The sequence below is a fragment of the Xenopus laevis genome, chromosome 1L (assembly GCF_017654675.1).
Source record: "Xenopus laevis strain J_2021 chromosome 1L, Xenopus_laevis_v10.1, whole genome shotgun sequence".
In the NCBI taxonomy this organism is placed as follows: Eukaryota; Metazoa; Chordata; class Amphibia; order Anura; family Pipidae; genus Xenopus; species Xenopus laevis.
In genome coordinates, this window is record NC_054371.1 from 68056177 (window position 1) to 68080995 (window position 24819).

The 24819-nt window shown below is 37.7% G+C and overlaps 1 protein-coding gene across 1 annotated transcript in view; it reads right to left on the reverse strand.

Annotated features, from left to right (window-relative positions):
- jade1.L (jade family PHD finger 1 L homeolog) overlaps positions 1–24475 on the reverse strand; it is a 34339-nt gene extending 9864 nt beyond the window's left edge. Inside the window, exons 1-8 of the mRNA XM_018231856.2 lie at positions 24253–24475; positions 13702–13780; positions 10325–10398; positions 7971–8128; positions 5410–5600; positions 4610–4821; positions 3361–3528; positions 2459–2575 (exon numbers count right to left, since the gene is read on the reverse strand). Coding sequence (XP_018087345.1) covers positions 2459–2575; positions 3361–3528; positions 4610–4821; positions 5410–5600; positions 7971–8128; positions 10325–10398; positions 13702–13753 — 972 coding nt within the window. The 5' untranslated portion in view covers positions 13754–13780; positions 24253–24475. The remainder of the gene's footprint in view (positions 1–2458; positions 2576–3360; positions 3529–4609; positions 4822–5409; positions 5601–7970; positions 8129–10324; positions 10399–13701; positions 13781–24252) is intronic.
- Between the last annotated feature and the right edge of the window lie 344 nt (positions 24476–24819).

Here is a 24819-nt window from a genome sequence, read left to right on the forward strand (position 1 = left end):
AACTGAAAAGATAAACGCAGAAGACAAAGTGAAGCAGGGGACAGCATACTGCTCTACAAAAAAAGATAACCAGAATATGAACAAAAATACCTGCAGGGTCCTGGGCAAAGATCTATAATACATGCCAAAGCTGACTATATCAATCTGTGCAAGGACTAATTTAAACATGGATATGTTTTATTTCTTAAGTGTGGTAAAATGGGTAGATAATATCAACAAAATGTGTTCTGTATTAATCTTCCCTGTACCATGCAGAGGTGATGTCTACTCGCTCATCGGGCATAAAGAGTAGATCCATTTTCTTTCATGTTTACATGCAGCATTCCATTTATCATATTATTAATCATTTTCCTTAAAGGGGTTGTTCACCTTTGATTTAAAGGGGACCCGTCAACCTAAGAAATAATTCCAAATTATTTTTTATCATGTTAGTTGAGCAAAATAAAACTTACTTACACTATATTTATTTACATTTTGTTTCCTTCAGTCATGGAATCACACAATCACAGCAAGCAGGCAGGAGCCATTTTGTGGACACTTATTAAGACAAGTTGTGCATCACCCCAAAATCTTGTGTATGTGCCCGAATGGGGGACCTAATGCCCATACACATTGCCCTACACAACAATAGACTGTAAAGAGTGATCGGGAATGGGTTGAGAGCAGTGACATCTAGGAAGGGCTGAATGGAAAGTGAAAGTAATTGACTCAGGCATAGAGGTGGGGCAGGTAATATTTGATTTGACAGCTCAGATATTTAAACGCCTATATAACAGGTATGGATGCCTTAATGAAAAAAAAAATTGGGTTCCATGTTTAATTTGCAAATGACTTTTGTAATACAGCTTTTTATGTTTAGGTGACAGGTCCACTTTAACTTTTAGTATGATGTATAGAGGGATATTCTAAGACAATTTGCCTTTATTTTTCATTTTTTATTGTTTGTAGTTTTTGAGTTGTTTAGCTTTTTATTCAGCAGCTCTCCAGTTTGCAATTTCAGCCACCTGGTTGCTAGGGTCCAAATTAAATTATTTAAAATCTATGTTTTTGTTATTTCTTGATCTAAACAGGACAACTGAAACTACTCCATGTTTGATTGTTGCAAGGTCTCTTTGTTGTGAGTGTTTTGTTGGCATGAATGGCAGGGCAGTGGAGTAATTAAAAATTACTGGGCCCCACAGCAAATTTTTTTTTTTTTTTTTTATGCCCCCAAAATGTCTACCAATATTTATTAAAATTGTATATGAATTAGGGCCTCATGTGGCCCCTATACTTCCTGGGCCCCCTTGGAGCTGCAGGGTCTGCTTCCTCTATAGTTACATCCTTGATGCAGGGAGATTATCTGTGCACTCGGAATCTAATGGTCTACCTTTTCAGGACTAGTCTAGAACACGGTTAGGGGCAAATTTACATAGGGTCGAATATCGAGGGTTAATTAAACCTCGATATTCGACTGCTGAATGGGGACCTTCACCATAGGCTAACATGGCACCACGGTAGGTTTTAGGTGGCGAAGTAGGGGGTCGAAGTTTTTTTTAAAGAGACAGTACTTCGACTATCGAATGGTCGAATGATTTTTAGTTCGAATCGTTCAATTCGAAGTCGAAGTTGAAGGTCGAAGTAGCCAATTCGATGGTCGAAGTAGCCAAAAAAATAATTCAACGTTTTTTTTTATTCTATTCCTTCACTCGAGCTAAGTAAATGGGCCCCTCAGTATAGTAACATAATATGACTTCTTCACAATATCATCAGATACAGGTTTATAAATATGACAAATTCCAGCATTTGTTACAGTAATATACCTAATCACCGCTATTTTTATATGTTATCACATGAAACATTGCAGTTCTTCTGCTGAACCTGAACCTAAAACATACTGTATACTGTAGCTTAATATGATACATGGCACACATGTTTAATGCAACTTATCTTGAGGAGGATTCTTACCATAAAGATCACAGGAATATTCTGTGAGCATGGAAAACAGAAGCAATAATCCTAAAACAGGTACATCCAAGTTCAGGAGACATAATCACAAGTGTCACCTACAGGTAAATCTCACTCCTTAACAAAGCAAAGTCAACACACAGTTGAACATCTATGAAAGAAGACCTACGGACTCTGTTTTGATCAAAGGATGAAGAGAAGATTGTCCCAAAAATTCACCAGAGCACAATTCCATAGCTGTGTTCGCACCACATAAGACTTCATAGCTCTTTTTTTTGTTTGTACATGAACTGTGGCGATCTGCCTATTCAACCATATATGCCCTATAGAGTTATACTTTGTTTTGTACGGAACATTATCTGTTTATTTCTTAGATGGCCTGGATGTACTGTGTACAACATTTCCATCTTGTTTATTTCTATGCGATTAATGTTGCTGGTAAAGTTATTGTATTCATACACTTTATGGTATATTAAAAAACCCTCAGATAAATAAATTATGTAATACCAACCTGTATGCAGGCCCCAACTTTCTCATTGCACAAGCTACAAAGTAATGCCCAACGGCTGCCTGGTATGTGAGACACTTTAGTAATTGGTTCCATCTTTTCTGGACTGCCAATGCTCACCTACAGACAAAATGAATATGCACATAAATAAATCACAATAGATAGAAAATATGACCAATACAAGCTCTGTTCATTGAGTTCATGTTGAAAACAAGTTGTATATTGCACCTTTAAAGAATGTTTCGGATAAATCATTAAATATGAAGTAGAGTGGGCATAATATTATTTGGTCTACTTAATGAAAAGGTACTGAGGACTTCTTAAAGGGACCTGTCAGCTACAAAGCTGTGTGATAAAAGCTGTTTGCAAATTAAACATGGAACCCAAATTCTATTTTAAATTAAAGCATCCATACCTGTTATAAAGGTGTTTAAATATCTTAGCTGTCAATCAAATATAACCTGCCCCACCTCTATGCTTGAGGCATAGAGGCAGGACAGTCAATTACTTTTACTTTCCATTCAGCACTTCCTAGATGTCATAGCACTCCACACATTCCCCCTCCCTCCTAACACTTTTTAATTGTGTAGGGCACTGTGTATGGGCATTAGGCCCCCCATTCTGGTGTATACACAAGATTTTGAGGTGATACACAACTTGTCTTAATAACAGTATCCTGCCTGCATATTGTGATTGTGTAATTCCAAGGCTGAAGGAAACAAAATGTAAATAATAAATGCAGTATAAGTAAATTTTATTTTGTTTAACTAACATGATAGGAGTGACAGGTCCCATTTTTGTAGCAAAGTAAAAAAGAGAAAATGAACAGCTGCTGCTATTGTTACTGTGTTTACAGAACTATTAACTAAAAGTGTTCAAAATGTGAAAATAGTGATCATTCCTACCTCTGGAATCCATAGAGCACAACTGACGTGGACCCATTTTGTGCCACTACGAGTTGGCTTCATTGCTCCGCCTTTCTTTGGACACAACAAACACTTTGGCTGTACCCCCAAGGCACATGTGCGACAAAGCCAGCTTCCTTCAGGTACCTTCAATATGCCATAGCATGCCTATTGAAAATACATTTGTGTAAAGTAAGAATTTTCCAAGATTGGTTATGTTTTACACACACCTCTGAAAGTAATTTACTGACTGGAGAAGGTATAAAATACATTTAATGGACTTGATAACTTGAATTTGATAAAGTCTGGTTGGCAAAACATTCCTGAGTCAAAACTTCTGTTGGGTCCTGTCTCTTTTGAGGTTGGAATGTTAGCGATTCGAATCTGTTGAGCCTAGGCTGGAGAGCTCCATCCTCTTCAACTTGTGCTAGCACTAACCAGTTATGTTTATACACAGCAAGCAATCAGAGGTTAGCTTTCCTTTCCTAATGTATAGTAGACTTTTCTATGGGTAACAGAAGTCGTTTGTTAGTAAATCAGCCTAGCTTTACTAGTTTTGTTTTAGATGTAATGAGTGCTTATTTTATAGGCACCCCATTATTCTACAGAATAATATAGAATATAATATACTATATATATATCTATATATATATCTATATATATATATATATATATATATATATATATATATATATATATATTTATACTGGCAGGTTACTAATGGGGGCAACCCTTAGCGATCCTGCACTCGTGCCTGCGGGGGAAGTAAATGACCCCAAATAACTTGGAGTGTTTACACAAACCCATTTGTATTTATAAAGTTTGGCATTGTTATTCTGCAGGAAGGAAAGTCAAGCTTCCATGTGATTTGGCCCCCTCACACCCTTTCCTCTAGTGGCGGTCTTGGAGCTGAACCTATGAAAACTAGTAATAGAACTTATCCAGGGCGCAGAAAAATACATATACTTCTATCAATAACAAGCACATTTACAAATAACTCTAAGACAAATTAATATACAAGTAACTGCAACCATTTTCTTTTATAATGGAAAAACATGAGACTTTTTTTATGATTTTCCCTTTAATAAAAAGAGACATCATCTAATTCAGTAACATAGCATGGGTATTTTAATTAAAACTAGAACATGATGATGATTTGTTTTGTTTTTTTGGTTCAGTTGTTTTGATAGATTTTTATTTTGATATACTAGTGCATTTGGACGTTATCTAAGACACATAGAATACTAACCTGGTGAACACAAATGTTACATTTGTCACAGAAAACCATTTCATTGCCATCTTCTCCATCCGGAGACTGGCACACGTCACAAACAACATCCTCATCATACTCTATGCCCAGACCTTCTTCAGTCTCAATTGCATGGTTCATTTTGTCATAACACTTCTTCTCAAACTCCTCCAAGACTCGTTCCATAGTGTACTCGTCCAGTTGCTGCATGCCTAGACGTACAGGAGACCACATAAGCAAAGAGAATGCTGAAAAATACAAATGCAGGTATGGGATCCAGAAAGCTCCAAATTACAGGAGGGCCATCTTCCATAGACTCCATTTTAATCGAATAAATCAATTTTTAAAAAATGATTTCCCTTTCCACTGTAATAATTAAACAGCATCTTGTACTTGATCACAACTACGATATAATTAACCCTTTTTAGAGTCAAACAATCCTATTGGGTTTAATTAACTTTTAAATATTTTTTTTAGTAGACCTAAGGTATGGAGATCCAAATTACGGAAAGATCCCTTATCTGGAAAACCCCAGGTCCCAAGCATTGTGCATCCCTGGAATATCTAATCTCAGTGATGGCTAAACTGTGTGAGACCAACATTTTTTGAGCTATAGCTTGCAAGTGGCTCATCATAACTGTTTACAAAGCTGAATTATCATAAGAATCTTAATTAAAACACCTTTTTTTAACTTTAATATCTATGAATACTGAGTTGAAGAAAGAGAATTACAAAAGAAATCAGATTTTCTACATTACAGCAAACAACATGATAAAAAGTAGTTTTGGGACCCAACATACCCATTTCTTTGAATTCTTCATTAATTAACTCCAACCAGGCTACATCCATCTCATTCAAGTCATAGCGGCATACAGCATCTGCAAGAGTCTGGATGTCAACGTATCCAAGCTCTGGAGGCTCTGATCCAGATGAACGGATGTATTTACGGGGTCTACTGAAGGTGACTACTTTATCTTTTTCAGCTATTACCCTATTACAGAGAGCAAAATACATCTGAAACAAATGTCCAAAATGAAATGGTCTGTTCTGTTTTTAAGTTTTTTATCTAAAGAAAATACCCTAATGAAATAATTATGGTAATTTTACCTTTTAGAGCATACTAGATTAAACAGTAGACTACTTCTAAGAGGAGCATCACATACTTTCTGAGGTGACTGCAGGGCTACAGTGCAAGATTCCTCTAACCCAAATATGTATCACAGTTATTTTATTGAATACTAGAGTGACACAAGTATTTTGTAAAAGGGAAGAATTCTAGAACAGGAGCCAAGAAAATATTGATTAACCTATGTATTTTTGCAAAATAACAGCATGAATATATATTTTAATCCCTTGCATGTTTTTCCCACCAAGGCTGTTCTGTAAATCTGTAAGTAATGTATGGAAAAATATTACTTTTTACCTCTACGTTGGTTACAGTGAAAGGAAACAAAGCAAGTAATTACATACAGGTAAACAACTGCTGCATCTCTACAGGGGTTCCCCCGACAGATATAACAGAGAAATAATTCACAAGAAACCAAACTAAATTTTTTTCCTACTAATTCCCCAAACTGCTGGTTCAAATTATCACTTCACAGTGTGAAAGCACTCAAAGCAAACCCAATGCTTTAAGACATGGAATAAACAATTAATTTCCGCCTAACAGACCCAGGAGGTGTAAAAACCCCTGGAAAGCAATTTTTATCTGTCTGTATAGGGGAAAGGTGGTTAACTGTGCAGATAAAATTATGCTTGGATATTATGCTGTTAGGCAGAATTAAGAACTTTAAAAAGTGCATAACATCTGGACATTACACACTAAGATTTCAAACAAAGATACAATAAACTGTCCTGTTTCTCATTATTAATTAAAAGCCCCATCCGTTACCTAGGGAACATGTTTCTATAAAAGTTTATTAACATCTGTCCTTTCTCTCCCCCACATATGGCTACCCTTGGGTGACCGAACTGGGGCAAGATCTGCTCATTTGGTGACCTGGCCATACACGCAGCTCTTTATATGTTCAGTATGGCCGTCTTCAGGTAAGAAGTGGATCAGCAGAGATGAAAGTGGGAAGAGGCAAGAGATAAGGAGGTCAGTTAGCAGCACAATGCAGTAGTCAAATTCAGGTAGGGCTTGAGTAAGTGTTTTGCCAGGTGCTTGGAAAGAAAGTGACAGATTCTGTTCATGGTATTAATGTCGTTAGAAAAAGTGAGTCAACAGGGTTAATGAGCATACCATCAGCAGGAACAATAAAAAGGGAAATAGGACCAGGTTCCTCAGTTCAGTTTTTGTTAGGTTTAATATAAGATACCACGGATTCATCCAGGAGGACGGGTGGATATATTTGATTCAGATATAAGCAGGACACAGATAATATTTAATGCAAATGAATGGATGAGGTTCCGAAAGCAGAGTACACAATAAAAACAACAAGAGAACAAATACAGAACCTTGTGGCAAATACACATTTAAGGGAAAATGGTGATGCAGCTTTCTTAGTTTAAGGGTCAGAAAAGCATCAGTCAGTAATGTAAGTAGAGAATCAGCATGATCAAGGTTTCCAAGGGAACAGAAAATTTAAATTATAAGGGCGAAAAGATGATAGGTCTACGAGGATTAAAACAGAAAAGCAATCTGGCAACATGGAGATCATGACTCAAGGTTGTTACAGTACAGAGTGCATGGCAAAAGCCCTGGGAGAACACAATACACCCAACATTTTACAGGCTTGTGGTATAAGCAAAATTTGATGTTAGTGAATGGAAATAGCAAAAGAAGCAAGGAGACTTCAGTTCCAGTTATAGAATTGAAATAATAATGAAGGAAAGAAGAAGGGGTAGTAAGTTAAGTGATTCTGTTTGTAACATTTGTAAAAAGGCATTAAATACAGAAAGCAAGCCTTATAGATGGATGTAATTATTTAATGGGCTAGTTCACCGGTTTAATAAGTGCTAAATGAAATATTAAATATTTTAATTAAATATGCTACTTCACATAAATGTTATTAAGCCTGATTGGAATCTACCTTGCACCCATATACTTATGAATGTCCGCCATTCTGCTTAGTTATATTAGAGAAGTGAATTCCCTCCAGTAAAATCTTAGCTTTCCCAAACACCTGTAGCAATGCCCTAAATGTAAAAGAAGAAAAATAGCAAATAAAGAGAGTCGCAGTTGTTTTTTTATCCTTGTCGAAAATGGTACTTAGCTAGGACTTGTCTGTACAAACATTGTATTTAAATGTTTCTCTAGTTGACTTAATGCAGGCATTCTTTATTTGCGCTTTTCAAGATTTGAGCTTGCTGGTTAAAAACAACACTAATGAATTGAATCGAAATTTTGAAATTTCCTTACCTGGCAACTGTCTCAGGAATAAACTCTGGGTTCACAGGTACTTGTACCCCCTTTTCCCACTCCTGGCGCCATGGGTCAGCCAGCACATAATAGTCCTCGGGGTTCAGCTGGTATGAATCATGCACCTTCATTGCAGTGATCAGATCTGTTCTGAACACCTGGAAAAAGATCAAAAGGATCAACTAAGCCAAAACAGAAACATATGGATACAGCAGGAAAATAATAACTTGAGTTTGCACTGAGGCTGTCCTCTTTTACAACTTGTGGCTAAAGGTGGCCATAGACGCAAAGATAATATCATATGAAACTAATTTTCGTACGATATTCAATGTGTGTATGGTGAACAGAAGACTTGAAACTCGATTGGCTCGTTTTGATTTTGATCGGGTACCTTTGAGGGCACCCGAACATCAGCCATTGTTAGTGCTGAATTGTCGGATACAGGTAGAAATTCTATTGTTTCTACCTGTATATCGTATGATTCATCTCTACATGTACCGGTATATATTGAAACAAACAATTTTTCAAGGAAAGGTCGCAATTGTTACATCTATAGCCACCTTAATGCTGGCACATTCCAGTGGTGCTCCTGCTAAAAAAATATTTTTAAAATCTTCTAGGGAAAAACCCAGAGACACAGCCTGTAAATGAGCACTCAAGCCTTGTGCATAATTCATTAGAATGATAATACCAAATAGTTTTATTGTATCAGAATATTTATTAAATGCAACAATCATCATAAATATAAATTCATATCCAATATTACCACATATTTGATACAAAAATGAATTCCTGCGTCATTAAAAAAGTCAACTTACGTCATCACTTTTAAATGGTCTTTTTGATTCTGACCTATTAGGGGCATAATATATTTCTACCCCTAAACCGCACCTCATTTGACCTCTGTGTAGGTCAAAAATGTAGCAAGGTAACCAAGTGACAGATATACACAAATAATTACTTGTATACTTTTATATCAATTATAAATTATATATATATATATATATATATATATATATATATATATATATATATATATATATATATATATATATATATATATATATATACACACTAAGAAAATGGGTAAATGAGAAAGAAAATGTATCAATTACAACTGAAAAGTAAATAGAAGCACAAATCTGTTACTGAATGAATTAACCTTCAGAGCCTGTATAAGTAGAGTGGATAAACTAGCTTCTACAGCTTAAAGATCCCTGCTTCCGATCACAAACATTTAAAGGGGAATGGTCATTGATATAAGCATGCACCCAAACTGCAGTGGGTGATTAATAATTTGTTTGCAGAATAGGTTTATGTTTTTCATTTGCTATTGGTTTTTAAAGGTGTAGTTCACCTTTAAGTTATTTTTTAGTATGTTACAGAATGGCCAGTTGTAAGCAACTTTTCAACTGGTCTTCATTATTTTTCTCTTTAGTTTTTTTTTTGTTTGCCTTCTTTTCTAAATCTTTTCAGCTTCCAAACGGGATCACTGACTCCAAATGCTCTGTAAGACTACAAATGTAGTGTTATTGCTACTTTTTATTACTCATCTTTCTATTCAGCCCCTGTCCTATTCATATTGAAGTCTCTTATTCAAATCAATGCATGATTGCTAGGGTAATTTGGACCCTAGCAACGAGAATGCTGAACTTGCAAACTGGAGAGCTGCTGAATAAATAACTCAAAAATAATAACTCAAAAACCACAAATAATACAAATTGAAAACCAATTACAAATTGTCGCAGATTAGCATTATCTAAATCATACTATAAGTAAATTCCAAGGTGAACAACCCCATAACATATAAATGTTTCTTTAGTGAGGTTGCATCAACCTAACATTTTTTCCTACTACGAACAACTCAAGTTTGCTACTTGTCAGTAGTGCACTGCAAATTGCTGGCTCATGTTGGAATCCAGCAAGTGATATCTGTTAATGACTTACAAGCTAAGTGTTTTGGTTGCAGCCAAACATTGTCAAGCTTATGAATTTAAAAATAAATGCACATATGCCCTATGAGTGTAGACCTTATGTGCAACAATAGAATACATATACCAATAGGTTGCCCCAAAGCTCTGCTTGTTCTTCTACACATGAGTACCAGTATTCAAGGATATCAATTCTTGTTTATGGTGACTGGAGCAGCCAAGGTAACAAATATAACTACTGTGAAATCTCCCAAATAATGCACATTTAAAATCTTATAAGCTCTTTGAGTGAGGACCTTGTTTGCAACGTAAAATTAAATATACATAAATTGGAAGGCTTTAGTAATAAACGCAGTTCCCCTTTAAAAAAGCATGGATACTAGTTTTAACAGTTTTTATGCTGAATTGTATCAATGACAATACCTCAGATGGCTTCCTATCTTCATGTCTCAAACTTGAATGTGATCTTGAGTGTTGAGACCAAGATGTAGAGAGACCTTTAAAAGAAAAAAAAGAAAAAAGGAATGGTGGTTTACAGATTAAGGGGAAACAAAGAATGGTGCTAATGAAATATCTTCTGCCAATCGTAAATAATAAAAAAATTGTTTTTATAAACACTTTACAAAGCAGAACAAAATTATAATTCAACAGTTTCAATGACCAAATTGATCTGCATCTGCACGTAAGCATAAACTATTATATTCTACACTGACTACAAGAATTTTTAAGTCTTACAATAGTTGAAGCAGAGTCCTGGGCCAGAAAAATAGCAAACATGCCATCTAGTTGTCACACCCTTATCACTTTTCACTTTAATGTCTTTTTTTTTATAATATTACTTCAACATTAGCCTTGAAATGATTAAATATAAGTGCATTTTACATTAACAGTCTGTTTTTTTAACACTCACTGTAAATGGCAACAAAAACCTGATTGTAAACTATTTTTTGTAATCCCCAGAAATGACATCTATGACTGACAGAATAAAAACCCCAAGATATCCAGAAAACTCAAGTGGGAATAGAAAATGGTGCTGAAATAATGATTTTTGTTAACACAGATCCTGTGGGAGCAGCAAGTGATACAATAATAGTTTTTTGTCTTTAATTTCTAAGGCAGAACATTCAAGATAAAAATACAGACCATATCACCATATCCCCCTAAGATTATTAAAGCCCAGAGCCAGAAATTCATTCAAGTAGAATCAGGATGTGCAGTTGCAATTATTTATTTTTGTATTTTTTGGCAGGTTTCAATAAATGTAGCCAATCACTTTTCTACAAATGCTCTTTTACAAATTAACAGTACATAAAACCACTTTATTTATTAAAGGAGAATATGTTCTATACAAGAACCAGAAACAGCAAAACGGGGTTAATTTAGTGTTCCCAAGCATTTTTCTCCTTAATGAAGTGCTCTCTACTTTAATCCTACAGTTTAAATATTCGTTTTAGATCGTTGCATTACAATGAGAGATCGATAGCTGATCGTTCGTCGTACAACAAATAAAATCATGTATGGCCAGCTTTACAGGGCTTGCACAGGTTTCCAACAACTATTACTACATTTTTCCAGACTTATAGCGCTAAAATCAGCAGCTCCTTGTTTAGAAATTAAAGAATGCCATCACCATAATCTTAGTGCATCTCAACCAGAATCCCATATTGAAATGCATTTTTAATGCATTTATATAAAAATATATGTTTATATATTTACGTTTGGAAAATAAATGAGGCAAGCCATTTCCTTAACTTACAAAGCCCCATCGACCTTGATAATTGTGATCGGATAAGCTTTAGTCTCTCTTTATTGCTGTGTTGCAAACTGATGCTAAACACCCCTCTTCCCACTCAACAGCTCAAACCATGAAAACAGAGGAAAGCCGCTCAGCCTATCAACAGAAAAGCATGCAGGTTACAAGATGGCCCTCCTTATCACCACTCCAAATGATTCAGCTGCCAGAATTGATAGCTCCATGTTTTTAAGGGTAGGGACACACTGGGCGATTTGGGGAGATTTAGTCGCCTGGCGACTAATCGCAGCGACTTTTCTTCCCGAATGTCTCCCCTCACTCTGCGCCTGGATAAAATGAAAAGTCGCCGGCGCTAATCACACACGGCGATTCGTTTTCCGAAATCGCCCGAAGTTGCCTCACGAGGAAACTTCGGGCGACTTCGGAAAACGAATCGCCGCGTGTGATTAGCGCAGGCGATTTTTCATTTTAGCCAGGCGCAGAGCGAGGGGAGGCATTCGGGGAAGATTGGTCGTGGAAAGTCGCGGCGATTAGTCGCCAGGCGACTAAATCTCCCCAAATCGCCCAGTGTGTCCCTACCCTAAGTGGCTACCACTGCTCTACTTCAGGCAAATAGCACATGCTGGTAAAACCATTGCATATTTAATTAAGTAGAAAACAAACAAAACTGCCCCTGCTGGCTCCCTTTAACCCCTCAAATAATGCAAAAATGTGAAAGGGAGCAATTTTACACATTTATTTGAGAAGTCAGTTTTAACAGGGGTGATTCAATTAGGGTGCAGTCCAAAAGGATTTTTGGATTCTTTGTAACTCACCGGGAGCAATTTCCAATTGGGGAAACATTGTCCCATCTGCCTTTGAGTGTGATTTCACTCAATCATGCCCATAATGTGACTGGTAACTTTAGTGACCAACAGAAGGCTAGTAATTCAAGGGGATGAGGCCAAGTTGGGAAAGTTGCTGAAAAAGTATTTTAAGCCTAGATCTTCTGTGCTCAAATGCATCACCAAATCTTAGTGACATAGTTCCAGTCCTTCTCTGGAACTGACACAACTTTTAAAGGAGAAGGAAAGGCTAAAACTAAGTGAGCTTTATCAGAAAGGTCTATATAAATACACCAATAAACCCTCAAAGTAATGCTGCTCTGAGTCCTCTATCAAAAGAAACACTGCATCTATTTACTTCTATTGTGTACACATGGGCTTCTGTATCAGACTTCCTGTTTTCAGCATAAACCTCCAAGGCTTGGGCTTGAGCATGCTCAGTTTGCTCCTCACCCCTTCCTCTCCTCCGAATGTAATCTGAGCCCAGAGCTATGAGTGAGCAGGGAGAGACTCAGGAATGAAGTGATGTCACACCAAGCTAATATGGCAGCTGCTATGCTAAACAGTTTCTAGAGCGGTTTACTCAGGTATATTAAAACATTCTACAAAATAAATATCGTTTTATAGCTTGCATTATTGTGTCTAATCTATTGGTAATAAACTGCTTTGGTAGCTTTCCTTCACCTTTAAAGAGATCTTGAATATCCATAGTAACATGCCAATATTAGTGAAGAGATTCAGCAAAAATCTTTGCAGCCAAAACCTCCTCAAAGCCTCCCCCATCCTAGAAATACTTACCAAAGGCAATACTCAAACATGGCAGGTGCTTCTTTCACGCGGAGCTGGGGGCAGGGCAATCTTTCCATAGGCTTATATCAAATGGAAACAGTACTTCAGCCTATAAAAGGATTGAGCCGCCCCCCAATACGACATGACTGAAACAACTGTGGAAAAGTGTATAGCTTAATGATAGAGAAAATACTTTCATCACAAAATGGATAATATTTATAGATTTTTTCATTTTCCAATAAAAAAGCACTTAATATTACCAGGTACTATTACCAGGTTGTGAGCAGAAACTTGTTTGAGAGTTACATAAAGAAGAAGCTATACTGTATTCCTCTCACTTCTGTTACTCATTACAAAAATTCAACGTACACATCCACACCGTCCCACTCTGTTCCTTCAGCTACAAATGAAAATAAACTTGTAAAAGCACTTACTGCCATTGTCATCAGAATCTTCACTGCTGCTCGGGAGGCGTGTGCGTTTCATGGCTTATTTAGGGATAGGGCTGCCAGTCTGCAAGGGAAGCCAATATGTGTAAATAAATGTGTATTAAAATTGAAAAAAAATCCAAAAAGATAAAAAAAAAAACCTATTACATTATTAGTGTAGTGCATGAGCATGCAAATGCTGCATACAAATTTATATCAGAAAGTTAGTTAAGAGCTTGGCTTTATAGCTCACATATTACAAATAAAAAATGTAAAAATAAATTATTTAAAGGAGTTATATGGGATAAACTAAAAAAACCTGATTGTGTAGGTAATAATGTATACTATATGATGCTGGTTTTACTTTTGGCTGTAAATTAACATTGTCTTCAAAAATAGCCCCTTTATTGGAACTCCCCATAGATGTTCTCTGGTCCCTTTTTCAAATGAAGGGTGAGCATGCCCTAACGGTCCCTGCCAGAAGCACAGTAGGAGGTGGACAGCCCTGCAGTCACTCAAGCAAAGACAGGCTTCAGTTCCCTATCAGGTAAGCCTAGCTGCTGATTGGTTCCTATCCTACAATGCAGTGTGCCGAGTGCTGCTGGTTCCCCTGCACAGCCAGACAATTCAGCGGGAAGAAAGTGGAACAGATGGGCGGGACTAGTAGGGTTTTTTTCACAGAAATTTTCAATAAAGTAACCAGAAACACAACTTTTCCTTCTATATCTAAAAGAGTTTAATGCACTGGAACATTCTTGTTTTTTTTACATAATATGTCTCCTTTAATGTACTATAACATCTGCAAAACAATGGTCACAAGAGGATTAGGATAAAATATGGGTAGTTTTTGGGGGGTAGCAAACTTCTCCTGCTGGTCTGTCTCAGAGACATATATTTGTATTGCTTTTGCACCCTTCTTTATTGAGAGCAGGGAACCAAAAACATATCCCCCATTATATTAATGCTGTGGTCGATTGCTCAGCAGGAGCCTATTGTACCTTGTGCACAGGCCAGCTTTGATACCACTTGGTCCAGCTTTCACTCTTCAGCCAACTAGATCTCACATAATCTGCTCTGATCTGAGCTATTCTGAAATTGGTAACGGAATTTTATTATTGGGTAGGGATGGGATATTGTAGAATTGCAATAGAGGCCAACATAGAGCTAACAAACAGTATTTGTCCCCTTAAAGGAGAAATCAACCTGTGGGGGAGCCCAGCATGAAACAAATTCTTTTTTATGGGCCTGTACTCGTGCAGATGTATGTAAGAGTATAACGCAGGTGGATTGTATCTGGATTGTTGGGAGTGTTTATGTGACAGAGGTGATGTAAGGTGCTGTCATCTGATTCCTAACAGTGCCTAATTTCTCTTGGTGAGATCTTGGGCAGTGAAAGAGGAGGAACGTCAGGAAAGGCAGAGGGGGAAGTTGAAAGTTAGGAACAGACCTTTTCGGATGAGAATATTGGATACTAATGTTGTAAAAATAATACTATACAAAAAAGCTCCTTTGTAGCAGTGGAAGCAGCCTAGTAAGCTTGTAAGGCTAACTTTACACAGGAGACCATTTATACGACATTTAGTATAGAACTATTTCAGATTACTTAAAAAGCCAATATTTTTTCCTCTTTTCTCGTTGAATTATCTGCAATTCAATATCATAACTATGATGACCCAGATCTGTTATCGATTTAAATAGTAAACCAGAAAAATATGAAATATATATGAATATGAAAATGTTGTTATATTTTCCTCTTGCCATTTCCAGGACCAGCAAATCGTTCTTGAATAAAGGCCAACTGTGAATATGCTCAACAAACTAATCTTTAACAGTAAGCATTAATAAAAGTATCCCCAAAGTTTCCATTTCTCTCAAAAGCTTGTCTTAGTTGAACTCCTAATGACTCGTCATCTTTAATCCACAAAGCTACAATAATATGCTCAACACAAAGGCAGCAACCCTGCCAACAGATCTTTGGTGGGACCCTGAATTGCCAAATAAAATAATCATAAAATCTTTTGCTCCCAGATCTATACCAACATCTTATTGTGCTAAACTGTGCCTTCTACATGCTCTTACGCCCCATCTGTGAACTTGTGGCTTGCACTTCGTTGGAAATTTGGATCATATTCTATCAGATTAGCTAATAAAAATAATATTGCATGCACACTTTCTACTTTCAATACATCAGTAATGCACTGAATACCTTTTGTGCTTAAACTCAATACACAAGTTAAGGAAGCAGCCTAACACAAAGATACAACAGACATAGGAAGACAACTAGTTTTTCCTAAAAGGCATTTGTGGCTCCTAAATACTTTCAGTAATTAATTATATGTAGTCCAATGGTTTAAATCTTAGATCTCAGCTAAACCAACTGCTGATCAGAAATGTGTAGGACATAACTACAATAAAATGAAAAGCATTAGGATTGAGCCTACTTCAAAGGCTCAGCCCAATTTAACAAGTACAGGTATGGGGTCCGTTATATAGAAACCTGTTATCTAATAAAACAGTACCTTGTACTTGATTCAATCGAAAATATAATTAATCCTTATTGGAAGCAAAACCTGATCCAAATTACAGAAAGACCCCTTATCCGGAAAACCCAGGTCCGAAGCATTGTGGATAACAGGTCCCATACCTGTAGTTAAATTTTTTTAACCACTCTGCTCATTTTACTTTCTATGGGTACAACTCATTTCCCTAATTGTAGATGTCTTCCTGCTTGTGTATAAGTTTACTTGCATACTTGAACTTATCCACGTTTTAAAAACTCCAATCATCAAGAACTCAAGACAAAACAGAACATAGTCTGCTTTAGAATGAGCACATTCTGAACACCTGCTTTTTTAGGCTATGTACACATATCCATGCAGTTGCAAGCTTGACATTTGCATTAAGAAAAGCATGTATAAAATTACACAATGAGAGTCCAATACCCCAACTACTCCCAGTGCTTCACGTGTTATTCTGACCCCCAAAGGTGTATATTGTATGTGTAATTTACAACCAAATACAGAGCAAACAAGGGAGAAAAATGGTTATTAAAATAACACCTTTTTTAGCCCATCTTTAAAAATACTTGTCAAATTTAAAATATCCCAACATTGTGGATCATACACTCGACGCGTTTCGTGGCTTCTCGCCACTTCCTCAGAAGCCTCGAAACGCATCAAGAGTATGATCCACAATGCTGGGATATTTTAAATTTGACAAGGATTTTTAAAGATGGACTAAAAAAGGTTTTATTTTATTAACCATAAGATTACACAATACATGTGATGATTCTAATGCATTTTTTTTGTATAGAGTTTTTAAATAAATGTGTTCACAGATACTCCAAACTGCATTTGCATGTGTAAGTAAATGAGGCCTAGCATTCACAGTAGAACTTTACAGGGGAAACAATGGTATCCTTTGAGATTAAAATAAAATTAAGTCTTTTACAAAGCGTTTTAAAGTTATGGATTTTTCTGCCCAAATTGTTTTCACTGTTAGATACATTAGATAATTTCAAGAAACAATTGGTTGCCTTTTAAACAAAGAAGAAACTAAAAGATTGAAAATACAATATAATCATGCTATTACAGCTGCCTGTTGAAAGATCTTGTTCAAATCTAAAAGTACTGTATTATTATTAGGTTGCCTCTTCTTTTGCTGCTTGAAAAGCTTCCAATCAGTCACAAGAGTACTAATGAGGTAGGGCACTGTTGTTGGACAATTAGGCCTGGTTTGTAGTATGCGTTTTAGCTCAAGCCAAGTCAAAGGTCAAGTCAAAGGCTAAAGCAAAGGTCACTGCTTGCACACAAAGGGGTATATTTATCAAAGTTAAGTTAGAGATGGTCACACTACGCTAGAGTGAAATTCCACTACTCTCAATTCATTTATATGGAATTTTCAAGAGTATTTATCAATGGGTGAAATTCACCCTTTGATAAATATGCCTTTCAAAATCCCATAGAAATGAATGGAGTGGCGAAATTTCACTCTAGCAGACACCCCAAAAAGTCCATGCTCCCAAAAATAGTCCCTGTGATGATGTTTCCTCCAGAGACAGTTTGGAACTCAAAAGAGAGTGTTCAAACAGACAGTATGTAAGTGTATACTTCAGCCATATAGTGTATTAATACCCTTAGCACAATTTTGACCCAGGTATTGGTTAATTGCCCTTTTTGAGCCAGGATCCCCCTTCTGAAACAAACTGAAGACAGCTTCGGTTTTTCACATTCACTGGTCCAGTTAGATGTAATGTAGGATTCAGATAGGCAAAAGGTTATATCTGATGTACTCTGCGGGGCTCATTTATGAACACTAGGTAAATTTACAATAGGGTAGTAACCCATGGTAACCAATCAAATGTTTGCTTTCAATTTTCTACCTGCTGCTGGCTGAAAAATGCTCATCAATATTTGGTTGCTATAGGTTACTGCCCAGGTGATGTTCATAAATGACATTGCATGTCTTTTGTCAATCCTTTACTATTGTCTAACTATATGCATTCTTTAAAGGAATTGTCAGTGTAAAAATAAAAACTGGGTAAATAGGCTGTGCAAAATAAAAATGTTTCTCATATAGTTAGTTATGCAAAAATGTAATGTATAAAGGCTGGAGTGACTGGATGTCTAACATAATAGCCAGAACACTACTTCCTGCTTTTCAGCTCTCGAGGTGGCCATAGACAAAAAGATTGTTTGGCAAAGATCCCCGATATGCCACTAACAGGCTATATTGGGGGTAATCTGAACGTTTGGCCCTATGGCCGAACGATCAGATTATGATGACAGCACAATGGGCTCCGGAGGGATCAGTCGGGACAAAATCAAACCTGTCCGATCGACCAAACGACCGATCTCCGCCGGACGAAAAATGTCAGGACTCTCCACACACGGTCTGAAAATCGTACGAATACTCGATTCGTACGATAGGATCTTTGCATCTATGGCCACCTTTGGTTTCCACTGACTGGTTACCCTGGCTACCAGGCAGTAACCAATCTAAGACTTGAGGGGGGGCACATGGGTCATATCTGTTGCTTTTGAATCTGAGCTTCATGCTATGGATAAATTGCAAACTCAATGAACAGTTATGTCCCATGTGGCCCCCCTTCAAGTCGCTGACTAGCTCGGAGTTTGCGAGCTGAAAAGTAGGAAGTAGTGCTCTGGCTATTATGTTAAACATCCAGTAACTCCAGCCTTTATACATTACTAACTATATGAGAAACATTTTTATTTTGCACAGCCTATCTATTTATCTAGTTTTTATTTGCAAGCTGAACTGTTCCTTTAATGAGGCAATAGTAAGGCTAAAACCCAACAGGTGTTTTAATGCTCCCCACTGTTGTGGCAAAAAACCCTGTTGCCTATACCTGCCCAAGACACAGAGAAATTGCGCATGATGCATTTTGTTTAGAACAACGTTGTACATTTGCCAAACCAGCCTTTTTTCATGTATCAAGTATACAATGCTCTTAGAAGTGAAAAGAAGGTAGAAATAAATTTTCTTACTTAAGCATTGTCCTCTTTATGGGTGTTTGGTGACTGCAACTGTATAAGCACTAGGGATGCACCGAATCCAGGATTCGGCCTTTTTCAGCAGGATTTAGCCGAATCCTTCTGCCCAGCCGAACCGAATACTAATTTGCATATGTAAATTAGGGGTGGATTCGGTTCGGTATTCGGCCGAATCTTTTGCAAAGGATTCAGGGGTTCCGCCGAATCCAAAATAGTGGATTCGGTGCATCCCTAATAAGCACCCATACACATGGGGATTTTGGTGATAAATCTAACTGTGAGCAGGTTTTCCTCCAATTTTGAGGAAATTCACAAAAAAAAACACAGGCTGCTGAAAAGAATTCTGTGATGAAAGACAGGACAGAGTATCTAAATCGATAAAATATTTCCCATAATAAAAAATACTTGGGACCTAGGGTTTTCCGGATAAGCGATCATTCTGTAATTTGGATCACCATACCTCAAGTCTACTAAAAAAAAAATGTAAACAATAAACCTAACAAGAATATTTTTCCATTAATATGGATTTATGTAGCTTAGTTACCATCAAGTACAAGGTCCTGTTTCTTATTAAAGAGAAAAAGGAAATCATTTTTTAAAAAAATATTTGTTTAAAATGGATTCTATGTACATGGCCTTCCCATAATTTGGAGTTTTACAGGCAATAGGCTTCCGGATAAGGGATCCCATACCTATGTTATATACTTTAATTCAGATCATCATCATTAGTAAGAACACTGTGATCAACAATGAAAACATGTCTTAAAGGGGATGCGTGTAGTTTCTAAAGCTAATGAGGCAGTACATTGGCTAGCATTGCTGCCTTGCAGTGCTGGGGTATTGGGTTCAATTCCAGCCAGGGCACTATCGGCAAATATTTATTTGTATGTTCTCAACATGCTTGTTTGGGTTTCCTCTGGGTACCCCAGTTTCCTGCCATTATCCATAAATATACAGACAGATTAATTGGTTCCTGATAAAACTGACCTTAAACTGTAAACTCCACTAGGGCAGACTATGTGAATGATGTATAATCTAACACACTGCTGAAAATGGCATTGTAATATATTTAATAACAATAATGTCCATGGAGAAAAAAAGTATTTTGTCACAAGTCATTATGGTCCACTACTATGCCATGACAGAAATGGCATCCGCCTGTCACTACAAACAGAGCAGTTGTTGGATATAGGGTAGTACAGGTATAGGATCCCTTATCCAGAAACCCGATATCCAGAAAGCTCAGAATTATTAATAATGGCTGTCTCCCATAGACTCCATTTTATCCAAATAATACAAATTTTTAAATGATTTCCTTTTTTCTCTGTAATAATAAAACAGTAACTTGTACTTGATCCCAACTAAGATATAATTAATCCTTATTGGAAGCAAAATCAGCCTATTGGGTTTATTTAATGTTTAAATGAATTTCTAGTAGACTTAAGGCATGAAGTCCCAGTGTTTCAAAGTCTAATATAACTAAACTTGGGGTATTAAACTTTAAGATGTTACACAGAGTTTACAAAACAATGAGCTTATTTTAGTTTTTTTTTTTTTTTTTTAAAGATTTTATTTCTGCTTTTGCTTATTTTAGTTTTTAGTTATAAACTACAAAAGAAATGAAAGGTTTGCACTATACAAATTCCTGTTAGGGCTTTCGCAAACTAACATTTTTGTCAGTGAATCCAAAATATTTCACCCAGAATGTTCAAACCACATCCCTAAGGATTCCACAGAACAGCGGCATTGAATGAGTTAAGCACACCACACATTCATAAACTGTGTGTACAAGGGATCAGATGACATAGTCCATCCTTTGCAAGAGAGTCAGTAGGAGGGTGCGTAACATACATTCTAACCAGGTGCTTTCTTTTTATGGATGAAGTCCAAAATGGGTGACGTTTATTTGTGAAAGGATATATAAAGTGACAGCTGGGCATGACATGGTGTCGTAGCCATGACGTATGCAGACAGCAGCAGCAGCGATGTATCAGAAAAAAAGCTGAAATTTTCTTAAGTTCTTTTTTTAGTATTTAACTTTTCCTCCCCTGAATGAACTTCCTACTTATAGAAAGTTTTGCAACCTCATGTAAGTGGTGTGTATTTTTGCTTTGTTGGTATTGTAGCACAATAACAAAACTCAGCCTATGAATTTGCACAGTAGCACATGTGCAGGCACCCATTACAGGTTAGACAAGCCACAATTTTCTGGGCCATATATAAGCTGCTATATCCTCGGGCCATATCATTTCAACCACAATCTAGTCAATTAAGCAATCGTCCTGTCTAGGCCCCAGCTGTTTTTAGCGCACTGATGCCAGATCTGCAAAAGATCCCAGTGCTCACCCGTGGGGGGTGGGTCTCTGTGAAAACCGTTACACAGCACAAAACCATGTCACAGAACTGAAGAGAAACCAACACGTGTGAAAAGTACTTGTGCAAGGGTTGCGTCAGCATTTTAAGCTGCAACTTGGGTTAGCATTTTCATTTGGAAGGACTCATTAAATCCCGTCGTTTTAACTGTGTTGTCTAGCGTTTCTGCAAGTTAGAAAATCTCTGAAGTCATACAAAAGTGTGCATGATAGAACCTGTTTTATTTGGTGGTAAGGCTTTAATCCTTTCTGTGCAAGCACACATACATTAGTAATACTTGCACTTACAGGGCATCACGTAAGTGCCAAAATAAATCTCATTCATTTCCCTGCAAGTGGATGCCATACAGAGTTACTGTCCCTCTAATAAGCATTTTATGTACTTACCCTTATACTTGCTAATACCTTGTGAAAGCCACATACCCTGTCAATCCAGCCAGGTTCCATATCCCACACACTGAACCGGGATTCAGTTTTAAAAGAAACCATACAGGCTTCCGTCACATTATCGTGGAAGTTGCCAGATGTAGTTCACAAATAAATGGATAACGACAAGTTGAATATCTTTGCCCTAACGTATAATACATTTCCTCTCGCCCCAGGGCAAAGTTTTTTGGCTGTACAATTGCTTCGAACATGGCCACTAATTCAAAAATCATGATATTGTTACACGCTGAGGGCAAAAACAGATTCAAGTTCTACCCCAGGACCAATGAATTTACCCACAAGCCAGGCTAAAGCTAATCAGAACGTTGCACGTTTATTAAAACAATAATTATGATGAAAGTGTAGGCTGGAGTGTGCACAAACGTCAGACCATTCAACCTCAGCCCCCCACAGACTCATGGGCAGAGTTGCCAGGTTTCCAGCCAAATCGGGCTACTAATTTAAAGGCCCGACGGGTTTTTAAAGTACAAACTAGCCAAGGTATTGATTTGGGCTACTTTTCGGGCCTTTGGCTAGTCTGTACTTCTGTGCTACGCCTGTGTCTCCCAATGCATGTTGGGTAATGTAGTTTTTGTTTAATAATTATCAGACTGCAGAGTTTAATGTTAAGACTAAAATACCCAGCATGCAATGGGACTGCCTTGTGTAGAAGATGGTCATTACCAGATTTTGGGCTCTGTACCCCAGTCTCTAGTCACCATACCCCCAAAATGAATACTTAAGCAACAGATAGTTTATATCAAATTGAATGACATATTAAAGAATCTTACCAAACTGGAATATATATTTACATAAATATTGCCCTTTTACATCTCTTGCCTTGAACCACCATTTCGTGACTCTATCTGTGCTGCCTCAGAGATCACCTGACCAGAAATACTACAACACTAACTGTAACAGGAAGAAGTGAGGAAGCAAAAGGCAGAACTCTGTCTGTTAATTGGCTCATGTGACCTTACATGTGGTTTGTATGTGTGCACAGTGAATCTTACGATCTCAGGGGGCGGCCCTTATTTTTTAAAATGGCAATTTTCTATTTATGATTACCCAATGGCACATACTACTAAAAAAAGTATATTATTATGATAATGGTTCATTTACATGAAGCAGGGTTTTACAGATGAGCTGTTTTACTCAGTATCTTTTTATAGAGACCTACATTGTTTGGGGGTATAGTTTTCCTTTAAGCATGCTCGCATTTTCCGGTGACTTTCCTCAATTTCAGACAATTTTGGGGGCAAAAATCTGCTGGCCACCAAAAAGTTTTACCAATATTGATTGACATTGTCTATGAATTAGGGCCCCTATACCCCCCTCTGTAGTGATGCCCCTGGTGACGGCCGAATCTGTCCCATTTTGCTTCATGGAAAAATTTGAAAGAGGGAAATATTCATGTATTTTTTCACTGCACATATTTTGCACTCCTTTTTTTTAGCCTCTTGGCTAGTTTTGTAGCTGATTTTGAAAATTAGACCCGGCAACCCTGCCCATGAGACGAGTGATTGTGAAGTCATTTCTCTTGCAAGTCCAGTTGCACAAAGTGTCTCCCCAATAAGACTGAACTGACACCTGCACACACACATGGTATTGCATAGGGAGGTTACAGAAGTTTCTTGCTGCGTTCAGGCGTTCCTATTATCCGCTAATGAACCGCAAGGATTACATACAGGGGATGCTACCTAATGCGAGGTGTCAGAATACCGACCCCGAGTCCATTAACCAGGACCTACCACAACGCGGCGGCCACGTTTCCTAGAAGTATTGCTCGGAGCAGGGACACCTTGCGACACACACGCACGCGCGCAAGAGAGGAGGAACGCGCCCTCTCAGGCGGATCATGATGCTGACACAGCAGCGCGCATTCAAATGAATGTATCGGGCCGCTCAGGCACACAAATGGTGTACGTGCGCATGGCATGTGTATACAGCTGGCAAAAGTTACCACTATCTCCCCATACAAACTATACCACCATCCCCGGGCACACCCACCCAGCAACCTTACACAAGTCGCTACCCAACAAGCCCCGAGCGCTCCGCTAACATTAGCAACAAGCGAATCTTTTGGCGCCATATTAATGACGTACTCGATTATTTTCCACTAAGCAGCAGCGACCTTGGCAGTGTTCAAACCGCCCGGGCTCGCCCCCAACTCGCTGAAAAGCCCATACAGGCGTGCAACAAGCCTGCTAACGTGGAGTCCGCCCTCCCCGCACCCTGACTCTTACCTGCTCGGGTTTTCCTGGCCACCTCCGCCCGGCTCGTATAACGTGTCCCCCCCCGCAACCAGATGGGTGATCCTGTGCTCGTAAGGTTCAGCCCAGCGGCTGTGGTACTGAGGGCAAGAGGGGGGGGGACAGATTGTGTCTCCTCTCACACACATGCACTCTGTGACTGACGTTATTTACTTGTTATGGAGGAAGGACTCTGTGAATCAAACTCATTTCTGGGTCACTGCTGCCACAGGGGGGAGCACTTTGATCTCCTGCCAAAACAGAAAGAAAAAATACAGAGCAGTGGAGGGAAGAGATGTTTCCTAAGTGTTCTAGAACCTGTCACATATTCCTCAGCGAATACATGGAGGCACTGTACAACCCTCACTTATTTTGATGTCAAACTTTATGTCAAAACACATTCTATAGCAGGACTGGCCATACTTTACTAATGCGGGGTCTACTTTTAGTGATGTTGTCCCTTTATGGTCTACATCCATAAAAGCATCGTTAGCGTTCTATTCCATGGAAATTAATACTTAAACATTATAATTATGTGTGAGAGAATTTATATTGCTATAT